At 40.8% G+C, this 20,639-nt stretch overlaps 1 protein-coding gene across 1 annotated transcript in view; it reads right to left on the bottom strand.

Annotated features, from left to right (window-relative positions):
• leg1.1 (liver-enriched gene 1, tandem duplicate 1) overlaps positions 1-20,639 on the bottom strand; it is a 59,799-nt gene that overhangs the window by 5,960 nt on the left and 33,200 nt on the right. Inside the window, exons 2-4 of the mRNA XM_072549039.1 lie at positions 18,070-18,156; positions 10,020-10,204; positions 503-639 (exon numbers count right to left, since the gene is read on the bottom strand). Of these exons, the coding sequence (XP_072405140.1) occupies positions 503-639; positions 10,020-10,204; positions 18,070-18,156 (409 nt within the window). The remainder of the gene's footprint in view (positions 1-502; positions 640-10,019; positions 10,205-18,069; positions 18,157-20,639) is intronic.

Here is a 20,639-nt window from a genome sequence, read left to right as displayed (position 1 = left end):
CAAATGGATAGTTCTCCCTGTATTCCATGAGATCTAACCTTGCTAATCAGACTCCCATGAGGAATCTTGTCGAATGCCTTACTGAAGTCCATATAGATCATGTCAGTCCTTTGAATGTGTGGCAGGTGAGGACAAGGAAAACTCCAAGGTGTTCTGGGAAGTATGGGAAGGAGTGAGGGCAAAGGTTATCGGAAATGGATCAGACACAGTTGAGTGTTCTGTAAAACAACAGGATGGTGGAGTCTTCAGTTAAGGTCAAAGAAGAATTTTAATTTGAATGACAAACTTGGAGAATTTTAAAATAGGTTCCTGGTTAAGCAATGTGTCAGTGTAGATCCATGAGCACAGGGGTGTGGGTGAGCAGAACTTGATATGAATTAGGAAATGAGGAGAAGATAAGACAATTAATTTAATCTGTAAAAAAGCCATCTGGTTTATTGGCCAAAAACAGTAGAATCAGCAAAATAAACTGAAACCAATAATTAAAACATGCAAATTAAACCTTTCAGAAAATTTTGGAAGTGCAGCTTCGATTGAAGATACGTGTGCTATCCAGATATGACGCCAGACATTATCCTTCTCTGGGGAGATGCTAGGTAACAACCGGCTTTGGGAAATATCCCGTGTTTTTTTCAAAAGCTGTTGAAAAATGTGTTGTAAGTAAATGCCAAGTGTCAATCTACTTGAGTAATTTGTTCTTAAAAGTCAAGATGAACACAGAGACTATACAAAGTTGACAGGATACTGGTCAAAATTGAGATTTAATCATCTCTACCTCAAATATTGTAAAACACCTGCCATTCAGCTTTGGTACTGATTGGAAAATTTGCACAGCACAAATACACCTTTCTCATGCACACACACACCACCTGTCATCCCACTGGTCTAACACTTCCCTCTTCCACTTCAAAGCACCATGGACAGATGAAGACCGTTTGGGCCAAACGAGTCTGCACTGGTCAAAAACAGTCACCTACCTATTCTAATTCCATCTTCCTGCTCTTGGCCCATAGCATTTTATGCCTTTGTATCACAATCCAATCTCATTTATAACCAGAACTCCTCAGCCCAATCAACTTCCTGGTAAATATCTTACGCACTCTCGCCAGTGCAATCCCATCCTTCCTATCACGTGGATACCAGAACTGCACACAACACTCTTGCTCAGGCCTAACCAACATGTTTTAACAGTTCCAGCAAAGCCTCCCTGCTCTTAAACTCTATGCCTTGGCTCATAAAGGTAAGTATTCCAAGCACTTTTGTAACCACTTTATCTACACTGCCTGTTACCTTAAGGGATATGTGGACATGTACACCCTTGGTGCTTCCCAGGATCCTCCATTATGGATTCCTTCACCTGTTTGTCCTGCCCAAATCCATCACGTCACACTTAACCAAATTGAATTCTGTTTGCTACTAATCAACCCGTCTGCCCAGCCCATCTATGACCTTCTGTAATCTAAGGCTATCCTCTTCACTATTTACTACCCAGATAATTTGCCGGTCATCCGCAAACTTACTGATAAATCCTCCTACATTCCTTAATTATTTATATCTACCACAAACAGCAAGGACCTTACATTGATCCCTGCAGATCCCCACTGAATATTGGCATCCAGTCACAATAACACCCTCGACCATTACCCTCTGCTTTCTGCCAGTCAGACAATTCTAGATCCAATTTGTCAAATTTCACCATCAACCTCCCATGTGGAACCTTATCAAAAGCCTTGCTGAAATCCAAGTAAACAACAGTTCTCATCTCTCGATCTCATCTCTATGCCTAGTCACCACTTCAAAAAATTTAAAATTTAAGACATGACCTCCCCTTAACACAAACCATGGTGACTGTTTTTGATTAATCCCTGCCTCTCCTAGTGCAGATGAACTCTGTCCCTGAGAATTACTTCCAATAGTTTACCACCACTGAGGTTAGACTGACTGGTCTCTAGCTTCCTGATTTATTCCTTGTTCCATTTGTATATAAAGATACCACATTGGGCTATTCTCTAATCCTCTGGCACCTCATCTGAGAGGAATTGAATACTTTTGCCAGCCCCCCCTGCTATTTCCTTCCTTGCCTCCCTGAACATTTCTTCTAGCCCTTCCCAATGTATAAACCTGCCAGATCCCTGAGAACCTCTGCTCTGTCTGAGCTAATTTCTTTAATTATATCACAGTCATTCTCCTGATTCCTAGATCCACATCATCCCACTCACTAGTGAAGCCAACACAAAATATTCATTTAAAACCCCACCCATATCCTCCAGCTCCACACAAAAATTACCACTGTGATCCTCAACAGTCCTTACTCTTCAAAGTACCACATTCCATTCTACCTCTTCCCCTCTTCACCCTCATTTCTCCATTACTGTAACATGTGAAATGTTTGACCATGAGAAGAATATTCTCACTAGGTGAACACAAACACATTCCCTTCTTTCATGCAGAATGAAAGTTATTCACAATATAAGGAAGCAGGCAGCAGCTGGAAAGTGTGGATCCCACCCCATGCGTAGTTACACAATTTGAGAAAAACACACTCTACTGGTAACCCAAGCTCAATGCCAAGTTCCTTGGTGAGATATTCCTATAGCTTGTTTCCCTCAACTTTTGCACCAAGGAAGCTCTCACCCACCAACTCAACCTACCATTTCCTCTCATCATTACTCTTCTATTTTTCTCAGTTTCTCTCTGCCCACATTCATGGTGATCTTGGCAGGTCAGGCAGCATCCAAGGAGCAGGAAACTGAAGAAGGGCTCATGCCTGAAATGTCGATTCTCCTACTCCTTGGATGCTGCCTGACCTGCTGCGCTTTTCCAGCAACACCTTTTCAGCTCTGATCTCCAGCATCTGCAGCCCTCACTTTCTCCTTCATGGTGATCTCCTCAACCTTACCATTTCACATGGCCTATTTTTCCAATTTTATTTCACACCTTGACGTTTTCCTTGTACAACCTTAAGCCTTTCTTCCCTATGAAGTGTATTCAAGAAACATAGACTTGGATGCTTATGGCAGATAATGGCTTTACATTCCTCAGCATAGCTGGCTCTGCTGGGTTCTGCTGTCATCAGACAAAACTGCTGTCTATTCCAGGATCTAACAATGGCTTCCCTTTGCCACAGCCTTCTCAAGTCCTTTCCCCAATTTCTCCATGAATAAGTTGAAGGATATTATAGACTTCTCCCATACAATTGAGACCATTTGTTCAGCGACCTCTGCTGCTTCCCTCCCTTCCCCTGCCCAGGACTTTTAAAAAATGTATTCATGGTGGACAGTTGGCAATTGTTGCCCATCCCTAATTGCTCTGGAGAAGATGGTGGTAAGATGACTTCAAGAAACATTGCAGTTGTTGAGGTATAGAGACACCATTGTGCTGTTGGGAAGGGAATTCCAGGATTTTTGAACCAGTGACAGTGAAGAAATGGTGGTATATTTCCAAGCTGCCTTGGTGTCTGGCTTGAAGGGAAACCTGCATTTGGTAGTGTTTTCATGTATCTGATGTCCTTGCCCTTTTATGTGGTAAATGTCATGAGGAAACGTGGTAAGCTACTACAGTGCATCTTGTACTTGTGCCACTCGTCAAGGGAGTGAATACTGAAGGTAGTGATGGGGAGCCAATCAAGTGTTGTTAATACAAGAAGGTACCAGTGCAGTTATGAGTAGTGAAATAGTTGCAATGAATTATTATGTAGAATCAATAGGGTGTAAATAAGGAATAGCAAGTGAAAGAAGTGACAGCTGGAAGTTGTCTATAGGTCCCCAAAGAGCTGCCTCTCTCCAGGAGAAAATATAAATCAGGAAATGTGGAAGTGTGAATGAAGGGTACTACAATTCTTCTCGATGATCGTAATCTGTAGTTTGACTGGACTAATCAGATGGACAAGGGTAATATGGAAGACAACTCTTTAGAGTGCATCAAGGATTCTTTGTTAAAGCAGTGTTGTTGCAGAACCTGCCAAGGAACAAACTATTTCCGATCCCGTCATGTATAAATGATGTCAGGTTAATAAGGGTGGCATGATGGCACAGTGGATGGCACTGCTGCCTCACAGCGCCAGCGTCCCAGGTGTGGAGTTTGCACATTCTCCTCATATCTGCATGGGTTTTCTCTGGGTACTCCGGTTTCCTTCCACAGTCCAAAGATGTGCAGGCCAGGTGAATTGGCCATGTTAAACTGCCCATAGTGTAAGGGAGATGGGTCTGAGTGGATTGCTCTTCGGAGGGTCGGTGTGGGCTGGTTGAGCTGAAGGGCCTGTTTCCACACTGTGGGAAATTTAATCTAATCTAAAAACATAGTAGAATTTCAACTTCAGTTTGATGGAGAGGAACAGTATCCTCAATTTAAATAAAGGCAATTCCAGAGCTCTAAGAAAGGAACTTTCTTGAGTGAGATGGGAAAATAGACCATTAGATGAGTAGTGCCAGACATTTAAGCAGATAAACAGAGAGACGTGGGGGTGCAGGTTCATAGTTCCTTCAAAGTGGAGTCACAAATAGACAGGACAGTGAAGGCGGTGCTTTGGTCACAGCTTTGAGGATAGGAGTGGAATGTCATGTTGTGGGTGTACAAGACATTGAGGCCAGTTTTAGAATACTACTTATAATTCTACTCACTCTGCTATAGAAAGGGTATATAAACATGTACAAGGATATTGCCAGGACTGGAGGGTTTGAGTTATAAGGAGAGGTGGATATGCTGGGATGTTTTTCCCTGGAGTGTCAGAGGCTAAGGGGTGACCTTATTGAGGTTTATAAAATCCAGAAGGGCATAGATAAGGTGAATAGCCAAGGTCTTTTTCCAAGTATAGGAGAGTCCAAAACTAGAGAGCATAGTTTAGGATGAGAGGGGAAGATTTAAAAGGGACCTGAGGGTAACTTGTTCACACACAGGGTGATGCATGTGTGGAATGAGCTTCCAGAGGAAGTGGTAGAGGTGGGTACAATTACAATATTTTAAAGACATTTGGACAGGTACATGAAAGGTTTTGAGGGATATGGACAAAATGCAGACAAATGGGACTAGTTCAGTTTAGGATATCTGATTGGCATGGACAAGCTGGACCAAAGGGTCTGTTTCCATGCTGTATGTCTTGTAACATGCCGCAAAAAACAATTCCAATCAAAAAGAAGGACTCATTGAGAAGCATGAACCACCCCTGTTTAACAAGTCAAGGAGACTGTTCAATAAAAATCACAGATACACAAAGCAGTGAAAGTTGTTGGTAGGTCAGAGAATTGCGAATTTTTTAGGAACCATAGAGTCATAGAGATGTACAGCATGGAAACAGGCCCTTCGGTCCAACCTGTCCATGCCGACCAGATATCTCAACCCAATCTAATCCCACCTGCCAGCACTCGGCCCATATCCCTCCAAACCCTTCCCATTCATATACCCATTCAAATGCCTCTTAAATGTTGCAATTGTACCAGCCTCCATCACTTCCTCTGGCAGCTCATTCCATACACGCACCACCCTCTGCATGAAAAAATTGCCCCTTACATCTTTTTTTATATCTTTCCCTTTTGACCCTGAATCCATGCCCTCTAGTTCTGGCCTCTGCCCCCTCCAGGAAAAGGACCTTGTCTGTTTATCTCATCCATGCCCCATGATTTTTATAAACAGTATTTGACAAATTAATGAGACTGAAAGAAGACAAGTCACTCAGACGTGATGGCCTGCATCCAAGTGTGTTACAGATAGCGGCTGCAGAGATAGTTGAGGGATTGCTCAAAATATTCCAGAATTCACTGGATTCTGGAGGGTTTCAGCAGATTGGAAAACCATTAATGTGATGCCCCTGTTCACGAAGGGTGGGAAAAAGAAAGCTGCAAATTGTAGGCCAGTTGCCTACCAATTGAAAAATTAGCCTAACAAAGGAAAAATTCGAAAGTCTATTATTAAGGAAGAAATAGCAAGACATTTAGAAAATGTAATGTAATGAAGCAGTGTGAATATGATTTATAAAAGGGTAATCATATTTGACAAATTTGCTAGCGTCCTTTGAGGGCATAACAAGAAGAGTTGGTTAAGAGGAACCTAGAGATGTAGTTTATTTGGATTTCCAGAAGGCATTTGATAAAGTGCCCCATTAAAAATAATGCACAGTTTGTGGTATTGAGTTTAGTGTATTAGCATGGATTGAGAATGAGTAAATACACAGCAGAGAGAGAAACAGGATTAATGGGTGTTTATTCAGGTTAGAAATTTGTAACAAGTGGAGTGCAAAAAGGATCAGTCCTTGTTCCTCAATTATTTACAGTTCATATTTGTAACTTGAATGAGTAGGCAGAGTGTAATGTTTCCAAATTTGCTGTTATAAAAATTGGGTGGGAGTGCATGCGACAATGAGGGCATCAGTAATCAGCAAGGGGCTATAAATAGGTTCTCAGTGAGTTGGCAAAAATTTAGCAGATGGAGTTTAACGTAGGAAAATATGAGGTTGTTCACTTTGGTAGGAAGGATCAAAAGGCATATTATTATTTAATGGAGAGAACTCTCGAAGAAAGTGCAACAGAAATTGATATCAATGTTCTTGTGTTCGAAATACAAAAGGTTATCATGCAGTTGCTGCAAATAATTTGAAAGCAAATGGCATTTTGGCCTTTATTGCTAGAATGTTGAAGTTTAAAAATGGGGAAGTCTTGTTACGACCATATAGAGTCTTGACAAAATTGCATCTGAAGTATGTGTACAGTTTTGGTCCCCATTTTTAAGAAATGATAGACCAGCATTGGAGGAATTTCAAAATGGATTCACAAGGCTGATTCTGGGATGAAGGGATTGACATGAAGAACGGCTAAACAAGTCAGGCATTCATTCATAGAACAAGCAAATTACTGCAGATGCTGGCAAATTACTAGCATAAATGCTGTCCTCTCCACATTTCACTTCAGCTCTGATGAAGAGTCATCTGGACCTGAAATGTTAACTTGCCTTCTGATGCTGTCTGACCTGCTGAGATCTCCAGCATTTATTGTTTTCAGTCATTCATTCATAGAGTTTAGGAGAACGATGGGTTATCTTATTGAAACATACACGATTTTCAGGGGGGTTAAAACATTAGGTGTTGAGAGCGTGTTTCCATAAGTCGGGAATCTCAAACTAAGGGACATAGCTACAGAATAAAGGGACACTCATTTAAAACTGAGATATGAAGAAAATTTCTTCATTCAGAGGGTAGTGAATGTTTGGAATTTTCTATGCCAGAGAGTTATGGAGGCTATTTCACTGAAAGTATTTAAAAGGGAGGCAGATAGGATTCCGCAATATAAAGAAGTTGGGCCAAGAGAAACTGGCACAAAATAAGAGTTGAGGCCTGGAAAACATCAGCCATGATCTTGCAGGGCATTTCAAAATGGATTCACGAGGCAGATTCTGGGATGAAGGGATTGACATGAAGAACGGCTGAACAAGGCAGGCATTCATTCATAGAAGGAGCAAATTACCGCAGATGCTGGCAAATTACTAACATAAATGCTGTCCCCTCCACGCTTCACTTCAGCTCTGCAGGGCAAGCTTAAGGGACTGAATGGCCATGCCTGCTCCTATTCTTACATTCTTAATTAGGTGTTCTGCTTTGCCCTGATTGGTATTGAATTTCTTGACTGCTGTTGGAGCTGCATCTATCCAGGCAACTGGAGATTATTCCAACACACTTCTGACTCGTATCTTCTGGATTGTGGACAGGTATTGAAAAGACAGGAATTGAGTTATTTGCCACAAAAAATTCCCAGCCTGTAACCCAATCTTCCAGACACAGGATTATAAGGCTGGTACAGTCCAGCTTTTAATCAACAGTAATCTCTAGGATTTTGATAGTGATGGATACAGCCATGGTAATATCAGTTAGCTTCAAAGTGTAACATTTGGAATCAATCACCAAACTTGTCTGTTGTTTCCCTTGCCCTATACCTGAGCTCACATCTTTCTCTATCTTCTTTGAGCTCACCTTATTTAAACAATCCACCTCCTGCTCCCATTGCCTGATTCCCATCTTATTTCCCTTTCTGGTCTCCGTGTTAGCTAATATTTTAAGCAGTTCTTTTACATTAGGTTCTTACCATTCTCCTTTGAGTCTATCACTGTGACTCCTCTCCCCAGAAAATGTTGTCCTTGTTACTTCCTACTCTTGTTCTCTGTGAGCTCACAAATCATTTAAACCTCCTCATCTCCAAAGTATTGAATGTCTTGTTGTTTTCTAAATCTGTGCCCATCTTTTCAGCAAATACATATTTGAGCGTTTTCAGTCGCGTTTCCATTGCAGCACAGAAAAAAAACCCTTATCAACGTCACATATACCATCCTATGTGACTGTGACTGAAAAACAATCCTTCTACAACCTGTCTCTGACCATTGGCACCCTTTTCCAATGTTTTTCTCTGTCATCCAGCTAGTTGGGATTGTTCTTTGATTCCATTGCTACGTATTCAGTAGTAGTGAGATAATAATTTGCAAAGATCTCTTCTATTTCAGGACTGTTACTTTTGGAGTCCACTAGGTCCTGTTTTTCATCTGTGTGTGAGCTCCTCAACATCATCATCCAAAAGCACCATATTAAATTTCCACATGTTTACCCTGATTTGCTTTGCCACCACTAGCATTACATGTTGAAGTTTCTTAACACATCCTACAATCGCATATTTCTATGCGATGCATCTTATATTTCTATAGGCACCTCATCCAATATGACGAGGCAGGTGAAAGTGAGGACTGCAGATGCTGGAGATTAGAGTCGAGAGTGTGGTGCTGGAAAAGCACAGCAGGTCAAGCAGCATCCGAGGAGCAGGAAAATCGACATTTCGGGCAAAAGTCCTTCATCTGGAATGAGGGTCTAAACCGAAGGGATGGTGAGATAAATGGAAGGGCCGTGGGGCTGGAGGGAAGGTAGCTGAGAGTGCTAGATGGAGATGGGGGTAATAGTGATAGGTTGTGCTCCCGCAAGGAGGCTGAACAGTTCATCAACTTCACCAACACATTCCACCCCGATCTTAAGGTCACCTGGACCATCTCAGACACCCTCCCCTTCCTAGACCTATCCATCTCAATCAATAGTGCCAACCCATCCTCCCCTCCCGGCACCTTCCCCTGCCACCGTAGGAATTACAAAACCTGCTCCCACACCTCCCACCTCACCTCTGCCCATGGCCCAAGAGGAGGCTTCCACATCCATCAGATTTTACTTGCCCTTCAACATATCATTAACTGTATTCGTTGCTCCTGGTGCGGTCTCCTCTACATTGGGCAGACAGGATGCTTACTTGCACAGCGCTCAGAGAACAGCTCTGGGATATCCACATCAACCAACCCCACTGTCCCATAGCTGAATACTTCAACCCCCGCTTCCACTCTGCCAAGGACATGCAAGTCCTGGGCCTCCTCCACCACCAAACCATTAACACCCGATGCCTGGAGGAAGAATGCTTCATCTTCTGCCTCAGGACCCTCCCACTACATGGCATCAATGTGGATTTCACCGGTTTCCTCATTTCCCCTTCCCCCCCACCTTATCCCAGTTTCAACCTTCCAACTTGACACTGCCATTCTACCTGTCCCTCTTCCTTCTCACCCATCTGCTCCACTTGCCTCTCCGAGCTATCACCATTACCCTCATCTCCATCTACCTATCATACTCTCAGCCATCTTCCCCCAGCCCCACCCCCCTCCCATCTATTGCACCACTCCCTCAACTCACATCCTCATTCCTGATGAAGGGCTTTTGCCTGAAATTTTGATTCTCCTGCTCCTCAGATGCTGCCTGACCTGCTGTGCTTTAACAGCACCACAATATGATGAGGCACACTATTTTGGTTTAGTATAGGTATGACTGCATCTTTTACTGTTCACATGTTCACACCAATTTAATGCTTGAGAAACTAAGAAGATGTGAAACAATTAGTACACCATGATCTTTCTTATTGGTTTCCATGCTGAATCAACCATCATCTGTCTCCATTCTTTTTAGATGCGTGATAAATAAATGTGCAATATTCCAATAACTTGAAAGAGCAACATACCTGAAAGAAATTTGTCCACTTAGCCATTGTATCAGGAATGAGTACATGACAGTCTCTTGTGTTGTAACAAAAATCATCCACATGTTCTTCAGGAGGTGACATTTCTATCTCAAAAGGCCATTCATCAAAGAAGCCTGCTTCAACTGCACCCAGAAATGGTATGGTGGCCAGATAGTAATTCATGCCTAAAACAGGAATGGATACAAAATTTGTGTGGAGGCCATAAGATCATCTTGTTCCTCAGATCTCCAAACATGTACAAGTCAGTAGGCAGCATCTAAGTCCTCTCAAACTCTCATGATTGGACATATATGAAAGTAATGGAATACTTGGCAATTTGTATCTATTCCAGATTCCAGCAGACAGCAAAATTCAGTGGAACCTCCCAGTTTGAGTGTGGAGAAGTGAAGATATTCCTCTATAGAGATGATCAATTAATTACATATGAGTCAGATGACCTAATCTTTCACCTTTGTCTTTGAACACATTCACACCTTTAGTCAGAACATGATTTTCACAGCAGATTTACAGAAAACAATTGATTTTTTTAAAGTTACTCAGATGTTCTTGTGCAACTTCCATTCCAACAGCCTCAAAGGTCTTTTCCGAAACTACTGGAGATCCCAATACCCTATTCCCCGGCAATTCATTTCTTAAGTAAAAATCAATTCCTCAACATGTAAACTAGGAGTTACATGTAAACAGGATCAGAAACTAAATTCACATTTTACATTAACCTTAGATCAATGCATTTTTAATTCAGTTAATATTTTGGAAACCGTAAGACAAAGGAGAAGAAGTAACTTATTTGGCCTACTTTTTGAGTACTCTGCACAGTTCTGGTTGCCCCGCTATAGGAAAGATATTATTAAATTGGAAAGGGTTCAGAAAACATTTACCAGGATCTTGCTAGAACTAAAGGGTTTGAGTTATAAGGAAAGGCTAGATAGTCTGGGACATTTTTCACTGGAGCATATGAAGTTGAGTGGTGACTTTATAGAGGTTTATAAAATCATGAGGGGCATAGAGGTGGTGAATAGCAAGGGTCTTTTTCTTAGGGTAAGGAGTTCAAAACTAGTGGACATACTTTTAAGGTGAGAGAATGATTTAAAAGGGGTCTGAGGGATAACCTTTTTACACAGAGGGTGGTTCATATGTAGAAAGAACTGCCAGAGGAATTAGTGGATGCAGGTATAGTTACAACATTTAAAATACATTGAATAGGTACATAAAAAGGAAAGATGTAGACGGATATGGGTCAAATGCATTTGGTCAGCATGGATGAGTTAGACCAAAGGGTCTGTTTCTGTGCTGTATGACTTTATGACTCAATGAGATTGTGGTTGCTATCATAATCTCCATCTCCATTTTTCTGCCTTTTCCCCTTAACCGTTGATTATCTTACTAATTAAAAATCAGTCTATTTCAGCCTTGAATATACTTAATGACCCATCCCTACAGCCCTTTGTGTTAAAGAATCCCACAAATCCACTGCACTCTGAGAGAAGAAATTTCTTCTCATCTGTCTTAAATGGGTGATTCCTTATTCTGAGATAATAGCCTATAGCTCTAGACACTTCTGCACGAGAAACAACTGTCATCACTGTTAATCTCCAAGACATCTCTCGTTCTTCGAAACTCCAATGAGTACAAGACCAACCTGATCAATGTCTTGTTGTAAGGAAATCCTTCCAATGCAGTTGGATCAACTGAGTAAAGCTTTGGACTGACTCCAGTGCCAGCGTATATTTCCTTAGATAAGGGAACCAAACATTATTCTAGGCATAGCCTAGCTATTACCTTGTAAAGTTTTAGAAAAATGGATATCAACATTCCATCTATTAATGCCGAATTTCAATGTTAGGCTCCAAAATTGATTCCAAAATCCTTCTGTGCTTCAGCTTCCTGCAGTCTTTCTCCACCTAAATATTATTCAGCTCTTCTATTCCATCCTGCCAAAGCACATAACCCATGTTTTTCCATACCAAATTCCATCCAGCAAGTTTTTATCCACTCAATTAACCAAACTTTAACCTCTACTTAATTTGTGAATGCAGGAACCAATTGATTTGTACTACACTTGGATTGTATTCTCTGGAAAGACATTACAACTTTACTAGTTTTGTTTATTCCAATTCCAATATTCAGCCTTCACTTGTGAAAAGAATAACCTGCCAGTTTCCTTGAATCATAATCCATTTACAGTACACTTCTGAAGTTCAATCTTATACGTCGGAGTGGACAGGTAGCTCTCATTATAATATTGTTCATGTACACTTTGCTTCCAGGGACAAGCACCCATCTCATGGATTGGATCAGGATGCATCTCAGGTCCCTTCACTCACATTCTTAGTACTCATTCACTATGTTCCTACTTTGATGCTTACAACAATCCTGCTTTGGCTTGCCATTCAACACTTTGCTCCCTCAGCTGCTTTGAATATTCACAATGCTTCTGTTTTTCTGAGTTGCTTAGTGCAGATGCAAAACCAGGTAGCAGGTCATGTTTGTCAGCATCCTTAGCCAAATGGGTCAAACTACAAATGGAAAAAGGCTGCAACCACATCCAGAATGTGCAGAGTCAATGTTTTACTTTTCTGTCCCAATGTGCGGCTCTTTCTAGGGGATGGGAGGCTCATCAAGGAGCAGGTTCATGAATCATGCTCTTGTACAACACAGGTTGCAGTCATTTGCAATCATGTCATTGTGTTCTGTCCAACTGTGTAAGGTGCAAATGTTGATCACAAGCAACTTTGACCATGTTATTCATCATTGCAGAGTGAAGATAGTTATTTCGGTGAAGCAGAAGCAGGCAACCTTAGAAGTTGTACATATGGGCCACAACTGCAAAGCTAATGCAAGACCTCATTGGCTACACAGGGGTAGGAAAGGATTTGTTCTCATTTGAAGTGTAATGTAAGATGCTTTTATGCGCAATGATATTCTCCAAGGATGCTGGGGGATTGGGAGGAGAAGGGTTTCATATTCATGAAGCACTTAATCTTCTACTGTGTCTTTGCAACATGACTGGACCTTATTCAGATGAATGCACTATTGTCAAAGCATCATGCAGGGACAGTATATGTCCCTCTTTCTCAGAGTGCTCCATGTCCTACTGTATCAAGGAATGATGCCAATACTAACAGCTCATATTACTGAGAACTTGCTCTGGTTCTTACATTCCCCAGACAGATTCATTATGAGCATGACCTTTGGATGCAACCACAGCAGGAGTTATCCCTGTTGTTGTGCAGAGAAATAGAGAACGGGATGTGCCAAAAAGTCATGTACCAGCAGCAACCTCCAACAGTTGCTAAACAGCTTCCATATGTAGCAGTTGAAGCTAAGTGTCCCCTCAAGAGGTAGAGGACGGCCAGAGTATTTTTATTGTTGATATTGTTTCCTCCAGATGATCAAGGCACAGTGTTGACTCAGGCTGGGGATGTCCCGGGGCACTATGATTGACTGCGCCAATTGGTAGAGCAGGACCTGTGACCTGAGGGAGTGGGTGGCCATCCTATACCAGTAACTGTCAAGCTGACAGCTGCTTTGAACATTTATGTGGGATCTCTCAATTGTCAACTCAGAAATATATCAAGCCTGTTACTGATGCCAATTATGGCAGGACCCATCACTTTATCCTGTTTCCCTATGATGAGGTCAGTTCTGCAACTTGGGAAATAGGATTCGGGAACATAGCTGGCTTCCTGCAGCTGCAGGATACTATAGGCTGTGTACATACTGCACCATTTCAAAATTCCATTGAATTCATCAATAGAAGGGTATTCTACTCCTTCAATGTACTAGTGACCTGTGATCATCAGTACCATTCCTTGGAAGTGTGCGCTGATACCCTGAGAGCTGCCGTGATGCCCATATCCTTGAGACTCTCATGTTCCTACCGTGTATGAGCTGGCCAGATGCCTTACTAAGTTGTTACTGGGGACAAGAGCTTGCAGCCCTAGTATTCCCCCATAACAGGAAATAGCCTTTCCACTTCATCCATGTCAAAACCCCTCAGGAAGTTATGTATTTCAATGAAGCTGCAGTAGTACTGTGGCTGGATTGGGTTTATCTGGTTACGCTTCTCAACTCCAGGGGTTGAAATTCTAGCCTGTCCAACCTTTCCTCACAATACAATCTTCCCATTCCAGGTATTAGTTTGGTAAACCTTCTCTAAATTGCCTCCAATATATTTACATTGCTTCTCAAATATGGTGACTAATACATTGCACAGTATACTCAGTGTGGTCTCCCAGTGCTCTGTAAACTGAATCGTAACCTGCCAACTCTCTGCTTGTAATAAGTGATTATATTCCATTAGCTTTCCTAGTTACTTGTTCCCAAGAACCAGGTCTAGCAGTTCCTCCTTTCTTGCTGGACTGGACACATACTGCTGTAGAAAATTCTCCTAGACATTATCTAAGAATGCATGATCCTCTCTTCCCTTAGCATTGCCATTATTAACTAAGTCCTCTTCTATTAAGTAATAAGTCCTACATTATAATTAGTCTATAATTCTTGCACCGCCTTGTAATTTATTTGCAGATTTATCCCTCTACGTTCTTTGCATGAGTTGGTGGTCTATAAACTGCATTCTCCTTGTTCCTCAGTTCTAGTGTAATTAATTCAGCCCTTAAGCCCTCTGAGACGTCCTCTTTGCCCAGTACTGCAATGTTTTCCTTAACCAAGACTGCCACTCTGCCTGAAATCTTCCTTTCCTATCTTACCTGAACATCTTGCAATCAGGAATATTTAACACTGAGGAACCATTGCTCTTTACAGTATCCAGATGGAACACCATCCTTGAGTGGGACATTGGCAACTCTTGCACTAGCTGTCTGATTGTCTTGACTGTCTAGCAGTCATCCATTTCCTATCTACCTACATGTAGTAAACCTAGAAAGTGACCACTTTCTGGATGTGCAATCCATCCAACTCAGACTTTTGGTGCACCACAATGACATCAGCCGCAATTTGAGTTCAAAAACCAAGAAGTCAGGCTCCTATATCCAGAAGTAGCTCCTGCTCATATATTCATATTAGTCACATGAAGTGACCACAATTCCCAAATACCACATGAGAGGCACTGTACATGACCTAGTTACTAAATATGTGCAACATTAGCAACAATATGGATGAATTGATGCCACTTATAAAAATAAAGCTTTAACTGCCATTATGAAGATGTGCCACACCCTGGACTGAATGTGTAAAAGGTATTCAACATTTAGGAGCATTAAGCAAAAATGAAAATGAGGTGGGGTAGTGCTCCCCCAGGAAATTATCCTGAACTTCACATCTAGGCTACCTTTGCCCATTTGATTGTTCCAGTCTATATGTAGATAATACGTCCCCATGATTATTGCATTAGTTTCTTGACAGGCTCCCACTATTTCTTCCTTTATATTTCATCCTACCATGTAGTTACTGTTAAGGAGCATGAACATCACACCTACAAGTTACTCCTTGCCCTTATCGTTTCTCATCTCTACCTAAGTTACTTCTACAACCTAGTTGCTTGAACTTAGATAGTTCTCATTAATTTGCTAATGCCATGACTAAATAACAGAGCCATTCCTCTACTTTTTCCTTGCTTGTATCTTTCCCAAATATCTTGTAACATTCAATGTTCAGATCTGAATCTATCTTACCTTGCAGCCATGTCTCAGTAAAGGCTTTCAGATCATACTTATTTGCTTCTATTTGTGCAAGTGGTCCATATTGTTTTGAATATTATATGCATGTTATATGAATGTAATATAAAAGAGCCTTAAATTTTGTCCTTTATTATTTTGTAACCTCTAGTCTTATCAGATGATGTACTCTATTTCTTCTTGGCTGTTTGTCATTTTGCACATAAATACTTTCTCTCCTGCCCTATCTTTACACTTGGATTTACCACATATGCCTAAATTTGATCTCTTGCCCCTTCCATTTAGTTTCCTTTCTACTTTCCTAATGATGTAGCTCAATAGAACAATGGTCCCAGCTCAACCCAGATGTACATCCTTCTAATGTTACTGGCGTTTATTTTTCCAGTAACGGTGTCAGGGCCCAATGCACCAGAACCTACTTCTTCACACTAATCTTTGGGCCATACTGTCATTTCTTGAATCTTATTTGCCTGATGTCAATTGCTCATAATTCAGTAACAATCTGGAAATTACTACCGCTGAGGTGTAGCTCTTTCATCTTGTGCTGAGCCCCTCATACCACCTATGCAGAACCTTTTCCTTGTCCTGTCATTGGTACCACCTGGACCATAACAACTGGATCATCTCCTTCCTATTGTAATTTCCTCTCCAGTCCTGTGCAGATTTCCTTAACTCTGGCATGTTGCAGGCAATACCAAACTCTCGGTCTTTTCCACTGGGAAATGTCAATCTCTGATTGTCCCTGCTACCACTAGATCCCTTTTTGCTGCCTCCACTTGAATGGCTTCCTGCACTATGGCACCATTGTTAGTTAATATATACACCCTGCAGCCCCCACTCTCATCCAAGCAAGCCAAAACTACTTCAGATGGGTTGGACAATTGCAAAGGCTGAGGTTTCTCCACCTCCTCTGTTCCCGTATGTGCCTCACACACAGTCACATTTTTCTATCCCTGATCAGTGACAAGCAGAAAACCATATGCTAAGGGGTCTGACTGCTTCCGAGGATAAGGTGTCCATCTAATTTCAACACCTCCTAATGTTTCAGTGAGTTTTCAGTCCAGCCTACAGTTCATAAACTCTGGGCCATACTTGGGGTGCAAACACCTACTGCAGCTATGTTTGCCATGGATTACATTGGAATCCAGACGTTCCCACTTGCTGCACATGTGACACATCATCTTTCCTAAAAGCTATAATTCATTTTAATTAACTATTTAATTACTTTATTCAATCTTTAGTTTCCTGTATTTTTATTTACTTCCTTTACCTTAGCTCTAGTATTCTTTTAAGTCTTTGGAGTAAAATATACCTTAATCAATTACCAGATACTTGCCAAACAGCCAAGTTCCATGATCCAAGGTGGCGGTGGTACCAGAGTTCGTCCCCTCCATCCATTTCTTTCCCTTTTTTTTCTCTTTTTTTCTCTTTTGTGCATTTTTCCTTCTTTCTTCTTGGCAATGTCATGAACTCCCAGCCTCAATTCAGACTCGGATTCTTGGCCTCAGCGTGGAAGCGGCACAGTGGTCTTTCAGCCCAGCGTGATGTGGCGGTCTCTCAGCAGCCCAACATGGCAGTCTCTTGGTGGCCCATAATGCCAGTACTTCAACAGCTTGGAGTGGCCTCAGCGTCGACTTCTGGTCTCAGAATGATTGCAGAGCGGTCTCTCTCTGCCTCAAAAGCCTCAAAGTAGAACCTGGCAAAGTCTGGAATCAAGGCCCAGCACAGCCTAAAGGGTAGGTGCTGGTGTAGACTGGGTTGAAAGGACTGTTATTCTGAACTTTTTATTTCTTTATTTTTCTAATTTATCCTATGATCTATAATGCTAGACTTTTTAGTTATTTGCTTTTCTAATATTTTTCCCCTAAGAAATTGTACTTAAGAATCTGTACCTAGGTATCTTTGTATCTAAGATGGTGCCATAAGTGGCAACTTGAAAACTCTTCACTGTACTCACTTGATTACATGTGACAATAAAATTAATTCTATCCTATTCTGACCCGTCACCTACCTGCTTCCGTGTGATTTCATATTAGATTTTTCTCCAATTATGCTCTTTCCACTGGAGTGACAAGGGCAGGGATATGAGAGAAATAGACCAAGTAGTACAAGACAGCCTCTCCCCGCTCTTTGTAAACTTGCTGCTGCCTTCGCCTCCCCTCAGTTCTGTCTTTGTAATGAAACATCTCACCTTACTGGGTTATTGTAAACATTCAACAAATTGGCACTGCAAAGAGCGAACTACTTTGACTAGTTTATTAATTAACTTTAGCTGGTTCTTAATTGATTCCTGCAGTGCAGTTAGTTTGAATTATATTTGAAAAATATAGTCGAGGAGTGTGATAAAAACAATTTTATACACTTTCGTTAATTCAAGAAATGTTACTACTCACAGGACCACCAACTTGTTGTTGAAATACATAGTGGGTCACCAGTTTGCTGACCACAAGACGTTGCATCAGATGGATCTGCTAATCTACCTAGAATAACAAGACAAATTAGTTATGCTCACCAATATACTATTATCCAATTCTACATCTCAGTTAATATTATTAGGGTCATTGCAACAAAACGATATTCAAAACCTCTCAGAAATCAAATAAATGTTTTAACAAACTGATTGCAATGATAATAAGAACATATTCCCAAATTTGTGAGTTTTTGCTTTTAAATAATTGCTGTTTTTTTGTTCATGTTCCCTTTGCAACATTTTATACAAAGGCTGACAAACTCTTCTTAAGTCTGTCACTTCTGCTTTGAAACTATTTGTTACAAGATATATGAGAACCCCTGAGACTGAGACTGATGTTAGGGGTAGGTTCTTCACTCAGCGAGTCGTAAGTTCATGGAATGCCCTGCCAGTAGCAGTGGTGGACTCTCCCTCTTTATGGGTATTTAAGCGGGCATTGGATAGGTATATGGAGGATAGTGGGTTAGTGTAGGTTAGGTGGGCTTTGATCGGCGCAACATCGAGGGCCGAAGGGCCTGTACTGCGCTGTATTCTTCTATGTTCTATGTTCTATTGTTCACGAACAAAATTCCCTCTCTTCTCCCTATCAATAAGTCTTTTGACCTGATTTGTTGTTACTCAGATTCCATTGGGAATTCAGCATGTGAAGAATTCTGAGCACCATTTCTCATCCTACCTGTCTGTATATTAACACCTAAGAGGAATATATCACTATGCTATGTTGTTCCTTTGTAATTTTTATTTGGTGTTCAGTGAACCTCTGTTGCAGCGGTTCTGTGGTTAGATTGGATTTATCTAAATACTTTCCTACAAGTACTTTGTGTTGCAATGAATGGTTTCACATTTTCATTGGCAGGCCAAACAAATTTAGTAAATTAAAGCAAAATACTGTGGATGCTGGAAATCTGAAACAGACACAGAAAAATCTCAGTAGATCTGGCTACATCTGCAGAGAGAGAGATAGACACTTAAAGTTTTGAGTCCAGTATGACTCTTCTTCAGACTCTTCTATTCTGCTGAGATTTTCTAGCAAATTTTGTGTTTGTTTCAAATTTAGTAAATATTACTCCAATTGCTAAGTTGCAAAGGAGGTCTGAATGATTCAAAGTGTTGCTATGTAATTAGAAACAAAGAAACTATTATTTAATAGCTTTTTGAAATCAACATCATTCTTGTTAAATAGTAAATGCTCTAACTTGGATGAAATCGGACCATAAAGGAATAGCATCAGCGTTGACCTTCAGTTTGTCCACAACATTTTTAGGAAACTAACCAGACAAACCCACCTAGCCACAGAAATATAGTGAACACCAAATAAAAATAACAAACGAGAAACATAGCATGCTGATATGTTGCCACAGAAATATAGTGAACACCAAATAAAAATAACAAACGAGAAACATAGCATGCTGATATGTTGCCTTAAGTGTTAATATACAGACAGGTAGAATGAGAAATGGTGATCAATATTCTTCACATGCTGGATTCCTGATGGAATCTGGGTAGCACAAATCAGGGCAAAAGATTTATTCAGAGGGAGGAGAGAGAGAATTTTATTAGTGAACAATTTCAGGGATTCTCATAAATCTTAGGTTTGTTGATCTGAGACACCAGAGTTTATGCTACATTTAGGATCATTAAAAAACAAAAAGAAAGCAGAAATCTCACAGATATTTTTAATCAATCAGTTCAGATGTATTATGTCACACCTCTGTTGTAGATGGGGCAAAAGATGTAGGCCTTCTGTTCCAGAGGTAAGGACAGTGCTACGGTATTGCAAGAGTCTCCATTTAGAAATATCCCATACATTTATTTAGTATTTTTATTTTTGATGAAGTATGTGTGCATTTGCTTATCTATTTGATCATTGGAAAGGACAAGAATGGTGCCTTTAGTGAATCCAGACACCCCACTAATTAGACTTCTAACACTTCAAAATGTAAGCCTTTCATAAAGCAAGAAAAAAAGTAGTTTGCTAACAAAGACAGAGAGTAACAAAGGAGTACCTGTAACATGAGGAACAGATGGTGAGTAGACATGGCAAAGGAAATGTTACATCATGCTTACATGAATGATATCTGTGGCACCTTTACTGCTACAAAGATCATTTACGGTCTGAGCACTCCAGGTTCATCTCTTCTGAGATCTAAGGATGTGGGAAATCAGATCATGGAAAAGGAAAATGTCAACACCTATTGTAGGGAGCCTTTTAAGACCTTTTAAATCAAGAATTCACTGTTGATTTTCAATTGCAACCCTCAGCACTCAGTTAGAGATGAGCTCAGATCTTAACAACTGCCTAATGGGGTGATGAAAGCCATCAGATAAGTGAAGAACAACAAAGCACCTGAGGCAATGGAATCCTTGGGGAAATAATTAAATACAGAGTGAGGAACTAACATTACATAGCCGTGCTCTCATCCTACAAATTTGGAATGAAGAAGATGTTCTGAACAATGTTCAAAGTTGTAACAATCTTCAAGAAAGAACAAA

This window comes from Chiloscyllium punctatum, chromosome 3 (genome assembly GCF_047496795.1).
Source record: "Chiloscyllium punctatum isolate Juve2018m chromosome 3, sChiPun1.3, whole genome shotgun sequence".
NCBI lineage: Eukaryota > Metazoa > Chordata > Chondrichthyes > Orectolobiformes > Hemiscylliidae > Chiloscyllium > Chiloscyllium punctatum.
This window is presented reverse-complemented; position numbering and strand designations above follow the sequence as displayed.